Source organism: Chenopodium quinoa, unplaced genomic scaffold (assembly GCF_001683475.1).
Source record: "Chenopodium quinoa cultivar QQ74 unplaced genomic scaffold, ASM168347v1, whole genome shotgun sequence".
Taxonomy (NCBI): Eukaryota; Viridiplantae; Streptophyta; class Magnoliopsida; order Caryophyllales; family Amaranthaceae; genus Chenopodium; species Chenopodium quinoa.
In genome coordinates this window covers 614974-636041 of record NW_018742287.1, presented here as the reverse complement: position 1 = coordinate 636041, position 21068 = coordinate 614974, and the positions used below count along the sequence as shown (strand labels likewise).

The following is a 21068-nucleotide window of genomic DNA, read 5'->3' as shown; positions in this document are numbered from 1 at the left end:
AGGAAAAAAAAACATTAGAACATAAGTAGACTGAATTTAGAACATAAGCAAAAGAATTTAGAACATAAGTAGACTAAATTTAAAACATAGGAAAAAAAATTTATAACATAGGTAAAAGAATATTTAGAACATAAAAAAAAAAAAAAAAAAAAACTTTATTAAAATATAGGTAGTAAAAAATTAGAACATAGGAAAAAAAAAACTTTAGAACATAAGTAGACTGAATTTAGAACATAGGCAAAAAGAATTTAGAACATAGGTAAATGAATATTTAGAACATAGGAAGAAAAAAAACTTTAGAACATAGGAAAAAATTAGAGCATAGGTTGAAAAAATATAGAATATTGGAAAAAAAAGCTTTAGAACATAAGTAGACTAAATTTAAAACATAGGTAAAAGAATATTAGAACATTAAAAAAATAAATAAAAAAAAAATAAAAACTTTAGAACATAGGAAAAAAAAACTTTAGAACATAAGTAGACTGAATTTAGAACATAGGCAAAAGAATTCAGAACATAGGTAAAAAAATATTTTAAACATAGGGAAAAAAAACTTTAGAACATAGGTAAAAAAAAATTAGAACATAGAAAAAAAACTTTAGAACATAGGTAAAAAAAATTAGAACATAGAAAAAAAACTTTAGAACATTAGACTAAATTACAGTGTAGTGAATTGATTAGATGTAATTTGCAGCATTAGTAGACTAAATTTAGAACATAGGTTGAAAAAATTTAGAACACAGGAAAAAAAAACTTTAGAACATAAGTAGACTAAATTTAGAACATAGAAAAAAAAATTTTGAACATAGATAAAAGAATATTTAGAATATAGGTAAAAGAATATTTAGAACGTAAACAAAAAAAAAGAAAAAAAAAAAAGAAACTTTAGAACATAGGTAGTAAAAATTTAGAACTTAGGAAAAAAAAACTTTAGAACATAAGTAGACTGAATTTAGATCATAGGCAAAAGAATTTAGAACATAGGTAAAAGAATATTTAGAACATAAGAAGAAGAAAAAAAACTTTAGAACATAGGTTGGAAAAATTTAGAACATAGGAAGAAAAAAAAAAAAAAAAAAAAAAAAAAAAAAAAAAAAAAAAAAACTTTAGTATATAAGTAGACTAAATTTGGAACATAGAAAAAAAAAATTAGAAAATAGGTAGACTAGATTTAGAACATAAGAGTAGGCAAAAAAATTTAAAACATAAAAAAAGAATTACAGAAATGCCATTATTAAAGGATGGTTTTAGATGGTTGGATCAAAACTAATAAATGGTTGAGATTGGTTCTTATATAAGATTGAGTTCTTATATAGAGGAGGGTTCTTACATGAGCCTTCCTCTATATATATATATATATATATATATATATATATATATATAAAGTAGGCATTTTTGAAAAGTATTTGAAGCGCCACATAAGTAAGGGTATTATTTCGACCAATTAAAAATTAGATTTCTATTTTATTTTAGAGTTAAAAAAATCATTTGCAACCTAAGCAAAATTAACGAATGAAATTTGAGAGTTTAAATTCATTTATCTCATAATTATATTAGATATAAATTCATAATATATTTGTTTGCTCTTTTAAGTTTTTTTAAATTTAAGTAAATCATTTGTCATTACCTATTTCAATATATTTTTTATCATGGTTTCGTATCAAAGATAAAACTTTTATTGCTATAATTATATAATTATTTCATTCATAGATCATATATCTAATTTATTTTATAATATAAAAATAACACAACTTAAACAAAATATTTTATATGGAAGCTAAAATATGTTATATACTATACAACTTAATATCACTACTACATTTTCGATCAAATTCAACGCCAAAAATTGAGCTATTGCAACGCCCTATCCAAATGTCGTGGCAATAGATAGCCTTTTGCAACGGTATTTTTATTGTCGTTGCAACAGAGTAGGCTATTGCCACGGCTCTAAAGAACCGTTGCAATAGCCTAGATATTTTAACAAAAATGAAAGCTAATGCAACGGTAGTGTTGTATCATGAAAATTTTAGCTAAATTGAAGCGCGCATTGTTCCCTCTAATTTTTTCACCAAAATTTTGAACAAACACGTGTTTACTTTTCTCACCCATTTTCTCCCCTCATTCTCACAGTACCTATTCTCACCCTATTTCTCCATTTCCTCAATTTCCCCCAATTCTCCGTTTTCACAATTTCCCCCAATTCTCTAGTTTCCCCATCATCATCTCACATAAATAAGCAAGGTAAACAAAAATTCTGAGGCCGATTTTGAGGTGAAAATCACGAAAAAAATCATTCAAAAATTCGAAGAGGAAAATAAGCAAATAATTATGAGGAAGTAGTAGACGAAGGCGGCAGTCAGGATCGGAGGTGGTGGCTGATAGCGGCAGTCAGGCGGTGGTGGCTGATAGTGGCACAGACGGTCTCAATTTCATTGTTGCATGTCCCTTCCTTGAGCTGATTGCTCAAAATTCTGTTCAAGGTAAACAATGAATTTCGACAATTTATCTCTCTTTTTTCCTCTTTCTCGCTACTTTCTCTCCCCTTTCAATTATTGCTCCAATTTCGACAATTATACACTTAAGAAGTTTCAATCAATTGACAATTTAATGTTAATCAAGAACATCATCATCGTCCGTGGTAGTTGGTGAGAGTGATTTGCTAATTGTTGGACCTGGTGTTCTTGGTCACTTGGTAGCTCAACAATGGAGTCAGGTATAATCGCTATTTATATTGTATTTCTACCTCTATTTCTTTCGTTTGTAAAACATTTAATTCCTTGAGAACTGTCAGGTTAATTTCTTTCGTTTGGGATTCTCGCCTTTATGTTCTTGCCAGGTTCCTTCTTTTATATTTAATTTCTGATTTTTAGTAGATTTTGTTATAAATTTTTTATCACATTGTTAGTATTTTGTTTGATTATTGGTAAATTAGTAGATTTTTAACTTGCAAATAAGTGTGCTTTTGGTTGTTTTGTTGGTTATGGTAATGCAAATGTTATGGTATAGGTAATGACAGTAGATTACTATAGTTGGTGTTATAATGTCAAGTAACTGGTGCTTATAGACGATTCATGTTGGAATTGGTTAAGGGCATTGCGTTTCTTTTGGGCGCGATAGAGCAAAATAGTATATTAATACTTCGGAAATGAAGATGGTTACTACTTATTAGTATATTACAATTTAGAAAAGCTGAACTATGTGTTTGGGGAATGGGGTGCAATGGGATTGGGGTCTTGATAAAAAAATTTCGTATGAGACAAGTGTGTTATGTTTTGGAGTCAGGTAAAATCGCTATTTCTATTGCATTTTGGCTTGATTAGCAATACTTTGGTACCGAATTGTATAATTTACCCAAACTTGTTTTTTTTTTTTTTTTTTGTTTGGATGAAATTCAAAGTTTATGTTGCTGTAGTGTTGTGTTTGTTTTTTATAATTGTATTGTGGTGTCGAGGTTGGGGTACTGGGGAAGCAGGAATGGGGAGAAGGGAGGGCGGTTGGCAGTGGCCAAGGGGAAGGTGGGTAAGGGGAGTGGCTGGGCTTATAATTTTATTTAAGTGTTTATAATTTGTTTTTTATTTATTTATTTTTTTATTTTTTGAGCTAGGCCCTAGGAAGAATTTTACAGATTTCTTTTAAGAAAAAATCAAATGTCATAATTTGAATTTTCAAATTTATTTGAACCTTGAATAAAATTGCCCAGAACTTTATAACGTTCACCTAGTGTTCATCGTAATGTTTGAGTGGGAGTTAGGCCGTTGTATATTTGATTTCTATGGTAAATGCCAATGGTTTCATTCTTTGTGTAGCTTTATTGGGTATAAACTTTCATACAAGGCTGTGTAGCTTTAATTGTCACCCTTTTGAGTGTATGATTGTTTCTGATTTTCTGAACATTGGTCTCTTTGATGTATCTAAGCTTAAAGATAGGATAACAAGGCACAAGTATTACTAATTTATACTCCTTTTCTCTAAAATATCTAGAGAAAACTATTATTTTGATGCTATACACATTTCTGCAGTTTAACAATTTTTTGGTATTTTTATATTCAGAAAACCATCCCAATTTTTTTTATAAGAAAAAGTTAGTTTTTTTAATTATTATTATTATTGGTCATCGTTAGGAGTATTGAGTTTTTTGCTTTTTTCTAAAGATTTATGTGTGTTTGAATAAGTTTAGTTCCTGACATCTAATTTTTAACTTGTTCGGGCATCTGTTTAGCTTCAATGGACAATTCCATTAGTTTTCTGCTGGTGGGTGGGAAACAATTTTCAAATTTCAACCAAGTAACAACCCCTCTGGTTAAAACTTTAAGTAGTATAGTAGTACATATAAGTATATAGCTAGATATATTATACAAGTTAGTATTCAAGTAGCTTTAATGGAGGAGGGGAGAATAACTAATAAAATTAACCCAATCTAAGGAAAAAATAAAAATAGGTCATGAAACAAAGAGATATATTATATAAGATGAACTGATAACTATATATATATATATATATATATATATATATATATGTCTAAATTTCAGATTTTTGCTACTATATACAATGAAGTATAACATGTTAACAACATTTGTTCTTGCATACAAGAGGCACAAGCAAAAATAATTAAAAAGTCAGAGTTCATAAATTAGAAAATAATTAAAGTTAGATCCACTATAAAGGACAGTAGTACTTCACTATATTGTGTGGTTTCTTATAGTAACTAACATATTGTCGTTGATTCCTCCTCATTAGTTATGGCATACAATATTAAAAATGTAGCGAAAGATAATTCTTTTATATAAAAATAAGTGGTAAATGACATGCAGTGGTTAATAATTTGTGAATATGTTATATTAAGACTAAACTAGTACATAAGTAGATTGCTACTGGTGAGATTTGTGTGTTGTCGAAATAGTAAAATTGATATGTTCCTTACTACTTGTGTAGCTGTGTGTAGGCTGATACACAATTAGGTGGATTGAATCAGAATTAGATGGGCCATGTCAATCAATTTGTGCTTCATTGATTAATTACTACTTATACTTTGCAAACTCCTTGTGTTATTGAAAATATATGGAGTACGAACTTGACCATATTTATAATATACTCTTATAAATCCGTGTGTCCAAAAGAGATAAAGGGTTGTATTTTTAGGGATAGAGGGGAAAGGGAACCCATTGAAGCTCTGAGATAGCTTAACATTACTCCAGTCATGGGTGGGAACACAGGGGAATTGTTGGGAGCCTTGACAGTCAGCACCCCACAACTTAAATGGAACTTTTGGTCCCCTAGAATACTTTTCTGGTTCAGGGCCTAACTTCAATTCTTGTTAAATTAGTTTTACTTGTTAAATCTGGGAGTAATTTAGTTTATGAAGGCAATATAGACAATGTGAATGTGATAGCTTTCTTTAGAGAGGATGTTGGGATGTTACTCTTTTTTTTGTTAACATGAGGTCGCGCTCACAAGCGCTTGCTGTACAATCCCTGTTTAGTTATAGCTGGTACCCTTTTCCATCCCCATATTTCTAATTTTTGGTTGCATTTTACTGAAATTTATGATTATAGTTGATCTATTTGGATATTTATTTTATTGTGTTAGAGTTGGTTCAATGAGTTTTTATTTCTTGCTCTAATTTTGTCAAAGTTTATTGTATAGCTGAATTTATATATTAGGGGGATGTGTTTGTTACTTGTGGGTTGCTGTGATTTGCTGTCAATATAGAATATTAAGGTCATTGATTATAAAGTAAACTAACTTTGAATTCTTTGGCATATTGAAACACTGGGTGAATTCGGATTGTGGCCTTGAAGGTTGGTAATATGAACCATAGGGTGATTCTTCATGCGTTTTAAACTTTTCTCGTGTTGATTGTGGCATTGGTCTATTATAATTTATAATTTACTTCTATTATATTTCAATATATTATTCTATTTTACGTGTAGGTGCATGGGGAGCTAAATGAAACGGAAGTATAGTGACTAGTCATCTAACAAATGGTGCATATATGTTGGCGCTTATTCAAGTTCAACTTTGTGAAGATTTGAAAATTCCGGCTTATATATATGTTGACAATTTGTATTTTGGACGATTAAATTAATTATGTAACTTTTATTTTTTATTAGTAGGGTGTCATACCAAAAATAAGCAAGTAATATTTTGTAATGTACGTATGTCGCATTATAATTATTATATATAAATTAAATAATACTTTGTTTTGGTTAGTATATTTGGATTTGTACTGACTAATTATACATATATTAAATTACCATTCCAAAAAAAAAAAAAAAAATCAAATGATCAATCCGTTGCAGTAGATACGTATTACTATCATTGTAGTAATTAGCTTCATCCGTTGCAATAGGTTCAATTTCATCATAATTATTAGTCAGTACCCTATTGCCACAGATAAGTTATGTCGTTGCAACAGGTATAGGTCTATTGCCACGGATCATTGGTGTCGTGGCATTAGGTGTCATATGTCGTTGCATTAGACCTACTGCAACGCCAGCAGATGCCACGGTACATGGCCGTTACATTAGGCCCAATGCCACGGATTTTGACGCCTAATGCAACGGATTTGGGGGTTGCAATAGATAAAAAATGTAGTAGTGATATGGAACTATAATATGTTATAAATCCTACAATATTATAATTTATGTATGCCTTATGTCTTTTATTTGATACGTTGGTATGATTTATAAAAAATAAAAAAAAGTTGGTTAGAAAAAAATATAATAAAAATAGTTAATAACTTTTTTATGATAAGATTTTTGAAAAGATATAATATACTACTCCAACTCATAATATTTATATAAATGATAAATATAGATAGCTTTTCTATGATAAGAAAGAAAAGAAAAAAAAAACAAAAAAAACCCTCATACATTTATAATAGAATCACTGTGTCATTGTACTTACAGTTGACACATCATACAAAATCACATCAAAAAAATTTTGCATCAGTTTTAGGTCATCAATAGTTGCGTAATTGTTAGTTTAATTTTTAATACATATTTAAGTTTATACTTGCAATTGTTTTTCTAATTATTATAATTTTTTTAACAGATCAGATTAATTAGAGAAGGCATTTTTGTAAGTTCATTTACAATCTATTTATAAGGTTTGGAATTGATTTTCTTAATTTAGCTTATATTGGAGTGCGCCTCTTCAGAAAGGTGATTTAAGAGCAAAATGCATTAAAGTGGAATATTGTTCGCAAAGCATATGGCTTATAATTGGAAATCTCCCACTCCCATCGCCGAGAGACTTTTCTAACTATAGCATGCCGGAGAAATAATTAAGGTGGTTAGACCTATACCCTGAAATGCTCTTAACATAGAGGGAAAACTCCGCTCAATTAGATACATTTAATTAATAAAGCGTGCATCCCATGGACCGGGTTTCATAATAATATTATTAGGATTTATATCTACCGTTACAATTTTTAGATTAATTTCGTAATATAATTTTCACTTCTTGGTATATTTTCCTTTTACTTTTGGATATAAAAATATAAATTTATTTTACATAAACGTGTTTAGATTTATTATTAATCAATTTTATTCCTGTTTTTATGTGTATCTTTGTAATGTTTTTATTCTGATTAGTGGACAATGAGCTTAACTAAATCTTTAGAATACTGTTATGGATAAAAAAAACCTAAGCATTTTTCGTTGTTATGTCAACCATTGTAACACTTAAAAGCGGAGGAAGGTTTTTTTTTTTTTTTTTTGGGGGGGGGGGGAATAAGGAGTTTTTTTTTAGTATTGATATAGATTCTTTAAATTTGCTTATGTGACAAATGAATTTTTTTTTATTCTAAAAAAAATTGCAAATCTCTTTTTATTATGATAAAATATCTAATAAAAAAGATAATATTTTTTTAAAAAAAATTATTTAAACTATCAATTTTTTTGAACTCCAGATTTTCTTAAATTTTGAGTCAACCCTACTGTTGCGATTAATGCGAAGCGGAGGGAGTATATCAATACACAACTTTAAATATTAATATTTGTTAATAGGCAAAAACTAACGAGTCCCCCGGAGCGTTAGATAAGAGCTAAATGTGGAAATATTATAATGAAATTAACATTAATTACACCGATCGATGCGTTATTTTGTCATGCATTCCAAACTTAATACTATTTTAAGTAACGTATTAGTCCCTTATCTAACGCCCCGGGCGATTGTTAGCAAGATCCTTGTATTTATATATACATCCTCCATTTTAGAAAATATTATAGCGAAATTAACATTAATTATACCGATCGACGCGTTATTTTGTCATACATTCCGAACTTAATACTATTTTAAGTAACATATTAGTCCCTTATCTAATGCCCCGGACGCTTTAGCAAGATTCTTGTATTTATATATACATCCTCCATTTTTTAATATTTGCAACACTCTCTAAAATGGAAATATCACAATACTGCATCACATTGTAATTGAAAAGTAAATTAAATTATGTGATAACCACTTTTTCTTAAATACCGTTAAAATGTGTGTGTTGCAACTTATCACAATCACTAAATGCGGATATTATTAAGAGTTTCTAACTAATACCAAAACCAATATTATTTTCCTTCATTTTAACTACAAATGTAAAAAAAAAGCAACAAATTAAAAAGAAAGTACCACAAACTAGCTCAAATAAAACTGGTCCAAAGTTAAGATTTCTTCCACTTGTTTATACTCTCTTGTTCCGAAATTAGTAATCTCGTAAGCAGTGTGATTTGACAACTAATTTCAGACGGATGGAGTATTTCATTAAACTAGAGTCACATATTTAATTAGTTGAGTTTGCCATGACCATAAATGAACCTTGCATCCCCTTCAGTGTATACATGAGACTCGTTATCCAACCTGTTAATTCAACACCACATCTTAACATTAGTATAGGAGTATTTTACATTGTTCATAATCGAATAATACGAAAGGTAAATTAGTTTAAAGATTATGTACGTACGAGTTTCGAACAGCTTTGCTCAAAGTTGAAGCAGATAAGAAAGTTGTAGCATCCAAGAATCTGTTTTCACCGTTCATCCTTTGCTTGACTCTTAGATCAAACTCCTCTGCCTTCAACATAAGCTCGGAATCTGATGCCTGTATTCCGATTTTATTTTTTTTAATAAAATTAGCATTTTTATATGAAATCTTTGTCATAAATAAATTTTATTGACAAACGAAATATCCAGGGAATTATACCATGACCCAGCCCCAAGTATCAGCATACGAAGGAATGTGAGCCGAGTAAGGAACAACATCTGCAGTAAACAGACACGATAACATTTTAGATCAAAACCCATCTCAGAATTCGAAGATTAACATCTGAAACATGCTTACATTTGAATACTTGCTTCAGTGTGTTGTAAATGCAAGTGAAAACTTCAGTATGGCTGAAAATTCCAGCTGGTCCAGCCTATACATTTTATATATCAGCAAATTAAAATCCTGCTACATTTTAATATGATATGGGATTGTTGCAGGATTTGCTGCAGTATATCTCATACCTGTGTGACAAATACACCATTGCGGCCAAGTTTAGGCTTTACAGTGCTTTCGTAGAATGATTTTGTATAGAGCTTATAACATGGACCGCCTTCAAGAGGATCCGCGAGGTCTCCTATAATCACATCATACTTCTCAACGCGGCTCTGTAGCTCAGCTCTGTCCATGAATCCACCAAAATTTATCAAGGACATATAAAGATCGCATTATTAACTTGGTATGTATCATATAATTAAAGAAAGCTACCCAGCATCGTTAATGATTAGCTCGAGTCTAGGATCACAAAACGCTTCCTTGTTCACAACTAAGTAGGACTTGCAAAAATCAACAACTTCCTGTTCAAAATGTAGAGTAGAATTAGTTAATCAATGCAATCATACATGTTAAACACTTATGTCTTGTATAGGGAGGTTAAGGACTTGATGACTTACTTCATCGATGTCACACATGACAACCTTTTGAACAGTCTGATGCCTAAGAATTTCTCTTGCAGTAGAACCTTCACCTCCTCCCATAATGAAGATGCTTTGGGGACTATCATTTAACATAACAACTTAGATGGACTGTATCGTCTCTGTTGTTTACAAGATTAGATAACAATTTTCACACGCGAAACAAGGATTACCTTGGATGATGAAGCAACGGCGGGTGGACAAGACATTCATGATAGATGAATTCATCAATCTCTGCACTTTGGAGCTTTCCATCTATAACCAAAGCCTATGGACCCAGAATCCCCAGAAGATAACAGAGTTAGTCTTGATTATATGAACATTACAATTTAAACACTTTAGAAAATAAATTGGGGATAAATTTACCTTCCCAAATGGTTTTGTGTCCAAAAGCTGTATGTCTTGATACTGAGTTGCTCCTGTGTGTATTATTCTGCAAGAATGATAATGTTAAATTATGTTACAACAATGATAATGTCCAATTATTATGTTACAACAATGATAATTTTCATTATGTATACTTAGTTAATTACACGACTAATTAATTATATTGTAGAACTCCTAATTTTGTCTGGCTTTTCATGGGCAGCAGTATGAAAAAAAAGTAGACTTTTCAAATTAGAAGCCAATTGTACAAAAAGGAAGAACAAAATCCAGATAAAAAGGTCTATAGCCTAAAAGTGGAGATATTAATCTTTTTGTCGTTTAACCAAAGCCCAAAATTAGCTTCGCAATTATACTTGATCATGAAACTTCTATCTTATCTTGAATTTTATTCAAATGAATAGTTTATGGCTAACTAATTTGAGCCCTCATAATTAAGAATAATATTTTTTTTTACTAAATTACTTTTGATAATAAATACTTCTTCCGTTTTTTTAATACTTACAACACTTTGTTAGAATAAAAATTTCGCAATACTTGCAACACACTATACTCCCTCCGTGTTTTAATAAGTGTTACATTTACCAAATCCGGCCGTGTTTTAATAAGTGTTACACTTCCTTTTTTTGGCAAAAAGCTACATTTTAATATTATATCTCTCTCTTCTCATGCTCCCACCTAAACTCACAACTACTTTTTTTTTTATTATTATTGTTTTTCCTCACATTTATTACTTTTTAATAAACTTTTAACCCCACTATCTTTCTTTTATACTTCCTCTGTTCCATTAATATTGCAACAAGGATAAAATTATGTATCCCAAAGCACATTTTATATGTTAAATATATATGTGTAATTTTAGCTAGAAGAGTAAAAATTATAAAAAGTTGATATTTTGTAAGTATTTTACGAGACAAATTTAAAAAGATCTCACATGAATATATTTTACTTAATATATAAATCATAATATGCGGTCAAACAAGCATGATAAATAGTGCAAAAGTCCAGTTGTTGCAATATTACTAGAACGGAGGAAGTAATTTTTTAATATTTCAATTACCCCACTTACCTCTTATTTTATTTAAGTTAATTAAATTGCCTAAAACTATATGCCGGTCAAAGTGTAACACTTATTAAAACACGAAGAGTGTAATAAGTTGGTACTTAGTAAGTTATTCAATTATCTTCTAGCCATTATTTAGCGTCACAAATTTGAGACAATTTTGTAATAATGACAATTCTTGTGAAAGTTATAAGTAAAAGTTCAACAAATAAAAATAAAATAAAATAAAAACTTGCTAGAATTCGGATCATGTTTAATTTATGGAGTAGCTAGTAATTAAATTGTTGTGGGTTAAAACTTTCAAAATGAAGTTAAGGCTACGTTAATTATACTTGTATAAAGTTGTAAAATACCTATTCAAAGCAAATGACCATCTCAAGTTTTCCTCAATCTCTTCTTCATACCAGCAACTTCTTCTTTGACCTTGATCACCTCCACTTTGACCTTTCCCAATTAATCCATTACCACAAATACCATTATCATTAAATCCATTTCCATTGCTAATTGAAAGACTCCCCATATTGATTCCTTACTAATATGAGGTTCTAAACTCGACGAAAAAAAAGTGTTAGCGAATTTGACACGATTTTAGTGAGAGAGCTAAGACAAGCTAGGTAGATTATATTGTTGCAAGACAAAGTAGGGGAAGAGGAAGGATATATAAGAAGAAATGGAAAGGACGAAAGAGTAGAGTAATGATTAAAGAGGTAGGCAAATGGGAAGGAAGTATGAAGTGGGTGTGCTTAATGTAATGAGAATCCTCATATGTTCAAAAAAAATGTAATGAGAATCCTCATTGATAGGGGTGGGCAAAAAATCCGATCCGATCGATCCGATTCACGATCCGACGTATCAGACTCGAAAATTCGGATATTCGATCCGGTTTTTAACATTTTGGATACTTCGGATCGAATATTCGAAAATTTTTGTCGGATTCAGATCACAATTTTTGAAAAATCGGATATTCAATCCGATCCGTTTTTTAATTTTTTTAATATTTATATATAATAAAAAATTAAATAATTATGATACTGTCAAAAACCCAAAAGGCCAGTACTCATATGTTCATTGTCATTGATAATAGCAAATGTAATGAGAAAAGGCAAGAGAGTTGCATGTATAAAGTTGAGACATAAGAGTAGAGGAGTGCGCGGTTTCTAAGGATGATTTGCTCGCGTGGGTTTAGGTATTGGATGTTTATGCATTTATGTAGCTATTTACTCATCATTGTGCTTTCTTTTTAATTATACTTGTCACCAATATGTGAATGTTTTGAGTTGCTTGTGCTGTTTCTTTTTTTGGTGGAGGGGTGTTTATTTGAGTGGTAAATGTGGTGGGTTTTATTGGATTAATTAATTGAATGTCTTGAATCTGTTTGTCCCACTAAGAACGATTTATTTAACGTAAAGTTTTTTTACTAGGTCAGCGCAATAATGGGATCTTGTGATGCACGATGCGCATTATGCACCGGTTTAAAAATGACGCCCGTTAAAACATAAAACGTGTGTCCCTTGATAAGCGACATTATTTATGCCAGTTTTAGGTCCTTATTTAAAGTGCTTTGAAGATTGTTCCACACCTTTTTCTTGGTTTTTCTTAATATTTTTACTCTTTATCCTTGTGGGACCATTTGATTGGTTATGCTATTCCACTATTTTATTTTTTGTTTTAGCGCTTTATTTGTCTCTTGATTGCAAGAAGTTCTTAAGGAATAAGAAAGAAAAAATGGCTAGATTTCAAGCTCAGGGAGGCTAGGAGGAGCCACTTAAAGGAACTACCATCTCACAATGGTGAATGGGGGTTCACATTCCGTTTGAGCGGCTGCTCAAGGGAAATAAGAAGTTTCAAGCAGTCTGAGTTGGCATTAAGGGGCTTGAATTTATAGTCCATTTCAAACCAGGTCGGTTTTGCATAGTCAATTTCAAATTGGGTTAGTTTTGGATCAAGCAATTAAGAGTATATGCTGGGCTTGAATTTAGAGCCCATTTCAATTGGGTCAATTTTGGATCTTGAAAAGGTTGGTCCCGAATTTAGAGTCCATTTCAAATTGGGTCAATTTTGGATCTTGAAAAGGTTGGTCTCGAATTTAGAGTCCATTTCAAATTGGGTTGATTTTGAATCATGCAATTTAGAGTATAGGTTGAGATTAAATTTAGTGCTCATTTCAAAATTTAAAGTATAGGCTGGGCTTGCATTTAAAGTCCAATTCAAATTAGGTCGGTTTTGAAAGTCCATTTCAAATTGGGTCGATTTTGGATCATGCAATCTAGAGTATTGGTTGGCTTGAATTTTAAAGTCCATTTCAAATTTGGTCGGTTTTGGATCATGCAATTTAAAGTATAGGTTGGGCTTGAATTTGGTCTATATCATTTCGAGTATTATTTGTGTGTTCGAATGAGATTATTTTTTTTGTTAGGACAAGTGCCTATAAATAAAGAATAAAGAGTAGTTCATAATGTGAAAATTCTACAATGTCATTCTTCAAAAAAGGCACCACAATTTGCTTACATGGCAAAAGCTAATTGGCCCGCATTTTGTATTTTGATTTTCTTTTTGAATTAATTTTAACGTCCATAATGTATTAAAATTGTATTTATATTATGTATTCTTTTTAATGCAAGTATTATTTAGAAATACATAATTATAAATTAGAAAATTTATTTTTAAAATACTTATACTTATAATTAAAAATCACAAAATTAAAATTGGTCATCATTATTCATCAATGTTCTTCATTTATGTCATAGATTAGCCACTGCACCCATTCCCAAAATCATTGCATTGTTAATTGTCAGTTTGTAAATAAATTGTGTTGTTATGTTTCGGTTTTTTTTTTTCCAGTAAATGAATTGTTGTCTTCTGTTTCGTTTTTTCAGTTTTGAATTTAGGTTTTTGTTCACAAAAAAATCTTAACAACAATCTCATTTTTAAGTATTTGTTAAGGAAGAATTACCCGCATAGATGTTTTGCAATATCACGATGGCCAGCGGCATAATAATTTAAGTTGAATGATTGGTGTTCTTTTGACTGTAATCGGAAAAGACGACCATTTTTTTTTTTCAAGTCCCATCAGTTTGATCCGTAAAAATTAATTTATTTTTTGCGAACTTGTTTGTGAATTAGGTAATGACCTAAATTACTTTTGGTCATTACATAGGAAAACAGGGTCTTATATATTCAATTTGTATTAAAGGCATTTACCTATGTTTTCTTTAGGCATTACCTGAAAAATATACTACACCGTAATTATACAAATAATATGTAGATTTTTCTTAAGAATATATATATATATATATATATATATATATATATATATATATATATATATATATATATATATATATATATATATATATATATATATATATAAGCACAATCAATCCACAATTATTTACACGTATTAATGGAGTCCTAAGATTGTAGTTTTAGTTACTTCCTGTTAAATATATTGTTAAAAATAATATATATATATATATATATATATATATATATATATATATATATATATATATATATATATATCTTTGTAAATGTAAAATAGTTAGGCACATTATTCACCTTCCTAGTTTATAGTCTTTGACTTGTATAATTGTAAATTAATTGGCTGTAGATATGCTTTCCTATATATAGCTTTCACCCCCTTGATTGTAGCCATCAATTAACCTACAATACATAATTATGAATCAATGAAACTAATTTTCATTTACAAATATATATATAAAATATATATAACCAGCAATATATTTGACACTTTCAAACATAAATCATAGTGGTTTTTGACAGAAAGTATATCAATTATTATCCTCAGAATTTTTTTATTTAATTTGTTATTTTTTTTGAAAAAATTATCCTAAGAATTTATTTATTTTTATAATTACCGAAATTTATCCTACTATTAATATTAGTTATTATATTAAAATTTATTTTTATAACTTTAATTACCAAAATTATACCTATTTAATATGTCAGTTATTATCCTAAAATTTGTTTAATATTGTAATTAACAAAATTTATCCTATTTTAATTATGTTTCATACTTTTTTTTTTGAAGCAAATTATGTTTCATACTTCTGAGAATGAAAAATAGAATTTTTTTTCGTTATTAAATTTATATTGTTATATAATTGTGTCGATAAAAATGACAATACTATCACTATTAAATTTAAATAGGAGAAACAAATTAATACTAGCCATGACCTAATTAATAAAAATATATGTATTTTCCTTACTTTATATAAGGAGATCGAATATTTGGTTTAAACTAACATAAAAAAGATACATGTAGCTTAATTAAATTATATAACCCGCTTGTATATTTATCTATAAGTATTTCAGGTAATAACTTAAACTTTTATAAGTCATAACATTTTTATTTGATGTTATTTAATTAGTGTATTCTGGTTCTTAAAGTATGAATTGAATGTCTAATAGATGTTAGTTTACACTTTATAAATGGAAATGTTACTATTTTTAATTTATAGTTGTACACTTTCATAAAATGGAAATATCACAATAGTTGCAACATACTATAATAGGAAAATTTTTATGGAGAAAATTCTATTATTACATTTATTTAAAGCTCATGACCCACTTGATTATACTCCTAACAACCTCTTAATACCATTTTAAATGTATTTTAACATGTGAGGTCCACTTTTTTCAACTACCGTGATATAATTTGTGTTACACAATTATAAAAAAATGGAGGAAGTATATATGAGTCTTTTCTTTATTATATATATATATATATATATATATGTAACATCATGTACTGTTTATGGAGCCTAATAATGATTGTTAAACTATTCAAATTAAAGAATGTATACTATTACTTCCAAATATAAATCATAGTAGGCAATTATTTTATCTTAGTGTCATGAAAGGCAATCATGTAATAAGTTATGTTGGAGTAAAAAAATTATTTTTAGATAACAAATTCATGTAATTGAATAACACAATATAGGTCATTACCTTTTAGTTGATGTTATTACTATTATTATTATTACTACTACTACAATGGTTGGGAAAAGGGATTAGTTGCATTGAATGTATTATGTTCTTAACATTTTGAGAATTGATACACTCTCTCCATTCCTAAACGTTCGATTCACATTGCATATGCACAGTCTCCAATGATCATCATCTTTGACCATTAATAATTTTGGCTACGTATAAGTAAATTATTTAAAAAGTTGATGTTTTGGAAAGTTATCATAAGGGGAATCTAATATGGTCAATCTTGTCAATTTATATTGATTGTATAAATCATAAAATGTGGTCAAAGTTATTTTACTTTGATCACATGAATAGGAAAGTGAATTGAACTTTCAGAAATGGAGGTAGTATAATTTGTAAGAGTTCTTTTTACGCAGATTAATAACATCAACTAAAAGGTAATGACCTATATTGTGTTATTCCATTACGTATCCAAAAATAATTTTACTCCAACATAACTTATTAAATAATTGCCTTGCATGACACTGAGATAATATAATTGTCTACTATGATTTATATTTGGAAGTAATCGTATGCATTCTTTAATTTGAATAGTTCAACAATCATTATTAGACTCCATAGATAACATGTACTACATGATTGTATTTGATTTTTTTTTATTTATGTGATATATATATATATATATATATATATATATATATATATATATATATATATTTTAAAAGAAAAAACTACATAATTCCTCCATTTCTTTATAGTTGCAAGACTTGCGACACATACTTTAACACGGTATTTAAGAACAATGGACCTCACATGATATAATACATTTAAAATGTGATTAAGAGATTATTAGGAGTATAATCAAGTGAGTCATGAGCTTTAAATAAAGGTAATAATACAATTTTCACTATAAAAACCTTCTTTTTATAGTGTGTTGCAACTGTTGTGACATTTCAATTTTAGAAAAGTGTTACAACTATAAATTAAAGATAGTAACATTTCCATTTATAAAGTGTTAAACTAACATCTATTAGACTTTCCATTTATACTTTAAGAACGGGGATACACTAATTAAATAACCTCAAATAAAAATGTTATGTAGCTTACTTACGTTATATACCCCATTTCCATATATAAAATGTTATATATGGAAATGGGTATATAACGTAAGTAAGCTACATAATATTTTATTAATTTTTAAAACAAATATTCGACCTACTTATATAAAGTAAGGAAAATACATATAATTTATTATATTAGGTCATGTCTAGTATTAATTTGTTTCTCCTATTTAATTAAAATAGTGATATTATTATCATTTTTATCGACACAATTATATTACAATATTAAACATTCTATTTTTTTCATTCTCAAAAATATGAGAACATAATTTAAAATAGGATAAATTTTGTTAATTACAATATTAAAAAAAATTTAGAATAATAACTGATATATTAAATAGGGATAATTTTGGTAATTAGAGTATTAAAAATAAATTTTAAAATAAACTGATATTTAATAGTAGGATAAATTTCGGTAATTATAATAATAAATAATTTCTTAGGATAATAATTGATATACTTTCCATGAAAAAACCCCCTATGATTTATGTTTGGAAGTGTTAAATATATTGTATGCTAAACATATTGTATATATCTTTGTAAATGTAAATTAATTAGACATATTTTTCTCCTTCCTAGTTTATAGCCTTTGACTTGTATAATTGTAAATTAGTTAGTTGTAGATATTTTTCCCTAGTTTATTGCTTTGACCCCCTGATTGTAGATTTGTAGCCATCAGTGCTACGACTTTGTATATAATTATGAGGTCATGTTCAAAGTAAACATAAGTAAATGTCTTAAATATAAACAGAACATATAAAACACTGTTTTTCTATATGTAATAACCAAAAGAAGTTTAGGTCATTACTTAATTCACAAACAAGTTCGCGAAAAATTAATTAATTTTTGCGGATCAAACAGATGGGACTCGAAAAGAAAAAAAAAATTATGGTCGTCTTCTCTGATTACACAGTCGGAAGAACGCCAATCATTCAACCTAAATCACTATGCCGCCGGCCACCGTGATATTGCAAAACACCTATGTGGGTAATTCTTCCTTAACAAATACTTAAAAATGAGATTGTTGTTGAGATTTTTTTATGAACAAAAACCTAAAAAATCAAACAGAAAAAAAAACGAAACTCTACAACACAATACATTTAAGAATTTTTATGAGGATTTTAGGCCGGATTTGAGAATACATTAACAAATAAAAATGATTTTGGGAATGGGTGGCTAATGTATGACATGAATGAAGAACATTATTGATGAACGATGATGAATTTTTTAGTTTCTAAATTTTAATTATAATTTAATTTTCGAAAATGATTTTAAAAAGATAAATATAGATTTTAAAAACAACAATTGCGTATTCTTTATAAAAAATACATGTATTTATAATTATACATACATGTATAATACATTTAGGCTTTTAAAATAAATCAAAAATTGACCAATCATAACATGACAAATCATCATGTTATGGTGTCATATTTTGAAAAATGACACAGTAGACCTCCCCTTCATAATGACTTGAAAATGTTTTCACAACACTTTTCTTTTTTTATCTGTTTTGTATTAATTGAAACAATTCCTTATTTAGTAAGGACTTACTACGGAGTACTATTTTACTATTTCTCTTTCCCACTTACTTCACTTGCATAAATATTTTATTTTCTCTTTCTCTTCAACCATCACTACTTTTTTTATATTAATTTTCTCTTATACTAACAATCAAATAAATCTCTACTATACTAACAATCAAATAAATCTCTACTGATTTATTTTGTATTATTTCCGTAAAAAAAATTATTTTATATTATTAAATAAATATACAAAACAAGAAAACCTTGCCTGCTTTTCTTAAAAAGCAATAAAGCATAGACAATTGAAAGAAAAAAAAAATACTATACTCAAATATCATAATTAATGGATTCGTATAGAACTACGTCGTATCCTTCCTGAAACATAACCGAGAATAAGATCTTTATTATCTAAATGAACCCAGAACATACCATTAGGAAGTGATTCGGTAATCAAACCTTCATGAATCCATTTTTGTTCCTTCATTCCAGACAAAACCCCCTTAAAGTATCAACTAATAGAGGAATGATATTAGACAAGCAATCTTTTCTCTTTTTTTGTTCACAAATCGAAAATTTTGGAGCTCAAAAATCATAGCTAAATGTTTAATAACATGAAACTCATAATTATTTACCAAAATTCATAAACATACCCATGTACAAAAAGCAACTTACAATATATGACAATAAACTCAAAATTTTTAGGAATTAGCCTAAAAAACACCTCTTACCTAAATACTAGAGGTGGGCATCGTGCCGTGCCGGGCCACCGCGGGCCGTGCCTGGTCGTGCTTGCTGGTGGCTCGTGCCGTGCCGTGCCGTGCTCGCCTGGCAGCAGGCCGTGTCGTGCCGGGCCACGTTCTGGCACATCCAAGCCCACGGCACGGCACGACCCACGTGCTTGTCATGCCGTGCCGTGCCGGGCACCGTGCCCGACTTAATTTTATTTTATTTTTTTTAATAAAAAAATTATATAAAAATTGATATATATTTTTTTAAACAACTTGTAAAATAAGTATATTTAAATAATGTTATTAATTTATGTTTATGTTTTTGTATTATTATATTGTTAATGACGTAATGTGTTTTTTATTATTAAATTTACTCTTTATTATTTATGTTATTTTAAAGTAACAATGCACATAATTAAAAAATTTAGGAGTGCGAAAATGCCGAAAACACACAAATTGATGAATAACTTATTTATTTTTATTATAAGCCGGTACGATAAATCGATAATACAAAAATTTATAATGAAAAAATCGTGCCTCCCGCCGTGCCTCCGTGCCGTGCCTGTGGGCCTAAAACCGTGCCGCCCGCCGTGCCGTGCCCGTGCTCGTGCCACTTCCCAAAAATTGTGTCCACGGCACGGCACACGGCCCACGCACCGGCCACCGTGCCGGGCGCGGGCTCGTGCCGGGCCGTGCCGCGACCGTGCCGCCCACGTGTCGGCCCGGCCCATGCCCACCTCTATAAATACAATACTCCCTTCGTTTCATAATAACACTTTCCTTTTAAATCCGTTTTATAATAAATACAATACTTTCTTATTTGGCAAGAACTCACTACTATTTTATTATTTGTTCATCTCTCTTCCCAACCCTACTTATTACACAACCAATTCTACATGTATTTATTCAAAACCGTACTCTCCCTGTATCAAGTGATTCGGTTTTGACTTGTAGCTACCAATGCAAAAAGTATTTAGACATTCTCTTTTAATTGATCCAATTAAGCAACTTAAAATTTTATTCTATTTCTTTTATGTTAAAATATAATTCTTTTATTCAAATTTATTTCTATTATGAACTCTAATATAATATCAATATAATTTCTTTATATTTTCAATTTTAATTTGAGAATTTTTTCATTCACCAACCCTTTTATACATTTTTGTGTTATATATTACTCCCTTCATTTTTTCGAGTTATGTCCTCAGCTCCCATAGCTACAGAAAAAGAAAAGTGAAATGGGGACCATGTATGTGACTACTTTTGTTTTTAAGATAAGATTGATAAAGAGTATGTATGAAATTTATTTAGAATACTATCTAAATTATAGTACTTTATTT

The 21068-nt window shown here is 29.1% G+C and overlaps 1 protein-coding gene and 1 long non-coding RNA gene across 2 annotated transcripts; one reads left to right on the top strand and one right to left on the bottom strand.

Moving 5' to 3' along the window:
* Positions 1-1948: 1948 nt before the first annotated feature.
* Positions 1949-6369, top strand: LOC110684987. Its single transcript, XR_002503899.1, has 3 exons — positions 1949-2480; positions 2620-2713; positions 5931-6369. It is a non-coding gene; the product is annotated as an uncharacterized LOC110684987 (long non-coding RNA).
* A 2144-nt stretch (positions 6370-8513) lies between these two features.
* Positions 8514-12190, bottom strand: LOC110684982 (thermospermine synthase ACAULIS5-like). The gene is made up of 10 exons (XM_021861433.1): positions 11751-12190; positions 10317-10383; positions 10124-10218; positions 9930-10032; positions 9745-9833; positions 9501-9657; positions 9334-9409; positions 9196-9254; positions 8957-9093; positions 8514-8853 (listed from the first exon to the last, which is right to left on the bottom strand). The coding sequence occupies exons 1-10, from the start codon at positions 11915-11917 to the stop codon at positions 8781-8783; spliced, it is 1023 nt and encodes a 340-aa protein (XP_021717125.1). The 5' UTR covers positions 11918-12190; the 3' UTR covers positions 8514-8780.
* Between the last annotated feature and the right edge of the window lie 8878 nt (positions 12191-21068).

Excerpts from the sequence above, each read along its gene's own strand:
- LOC110684982 (XM_021861433.1), bottom strand. The coding sequence starts at position 11,917 with ATGGGGAGTCTTTCAATTAGCAATGGAAATGGATTTAATGATAATGGT. Across the intron at positions 9,834-9,929 it reads TCATGTGTGACATCGATGAA|GAAGTTGTTGATTTTTGCAA; the intron begins GTAAGTCATCAA and ends CATTTTGAACAG. Across the intron at positions 9,094-9,195 it reads ATACTTGGGGCTGGGTCATG|GCATCAGATTCCGAGCTTAT; the intron begins GTATAATTCCCT and ends ATCGGAATACAG.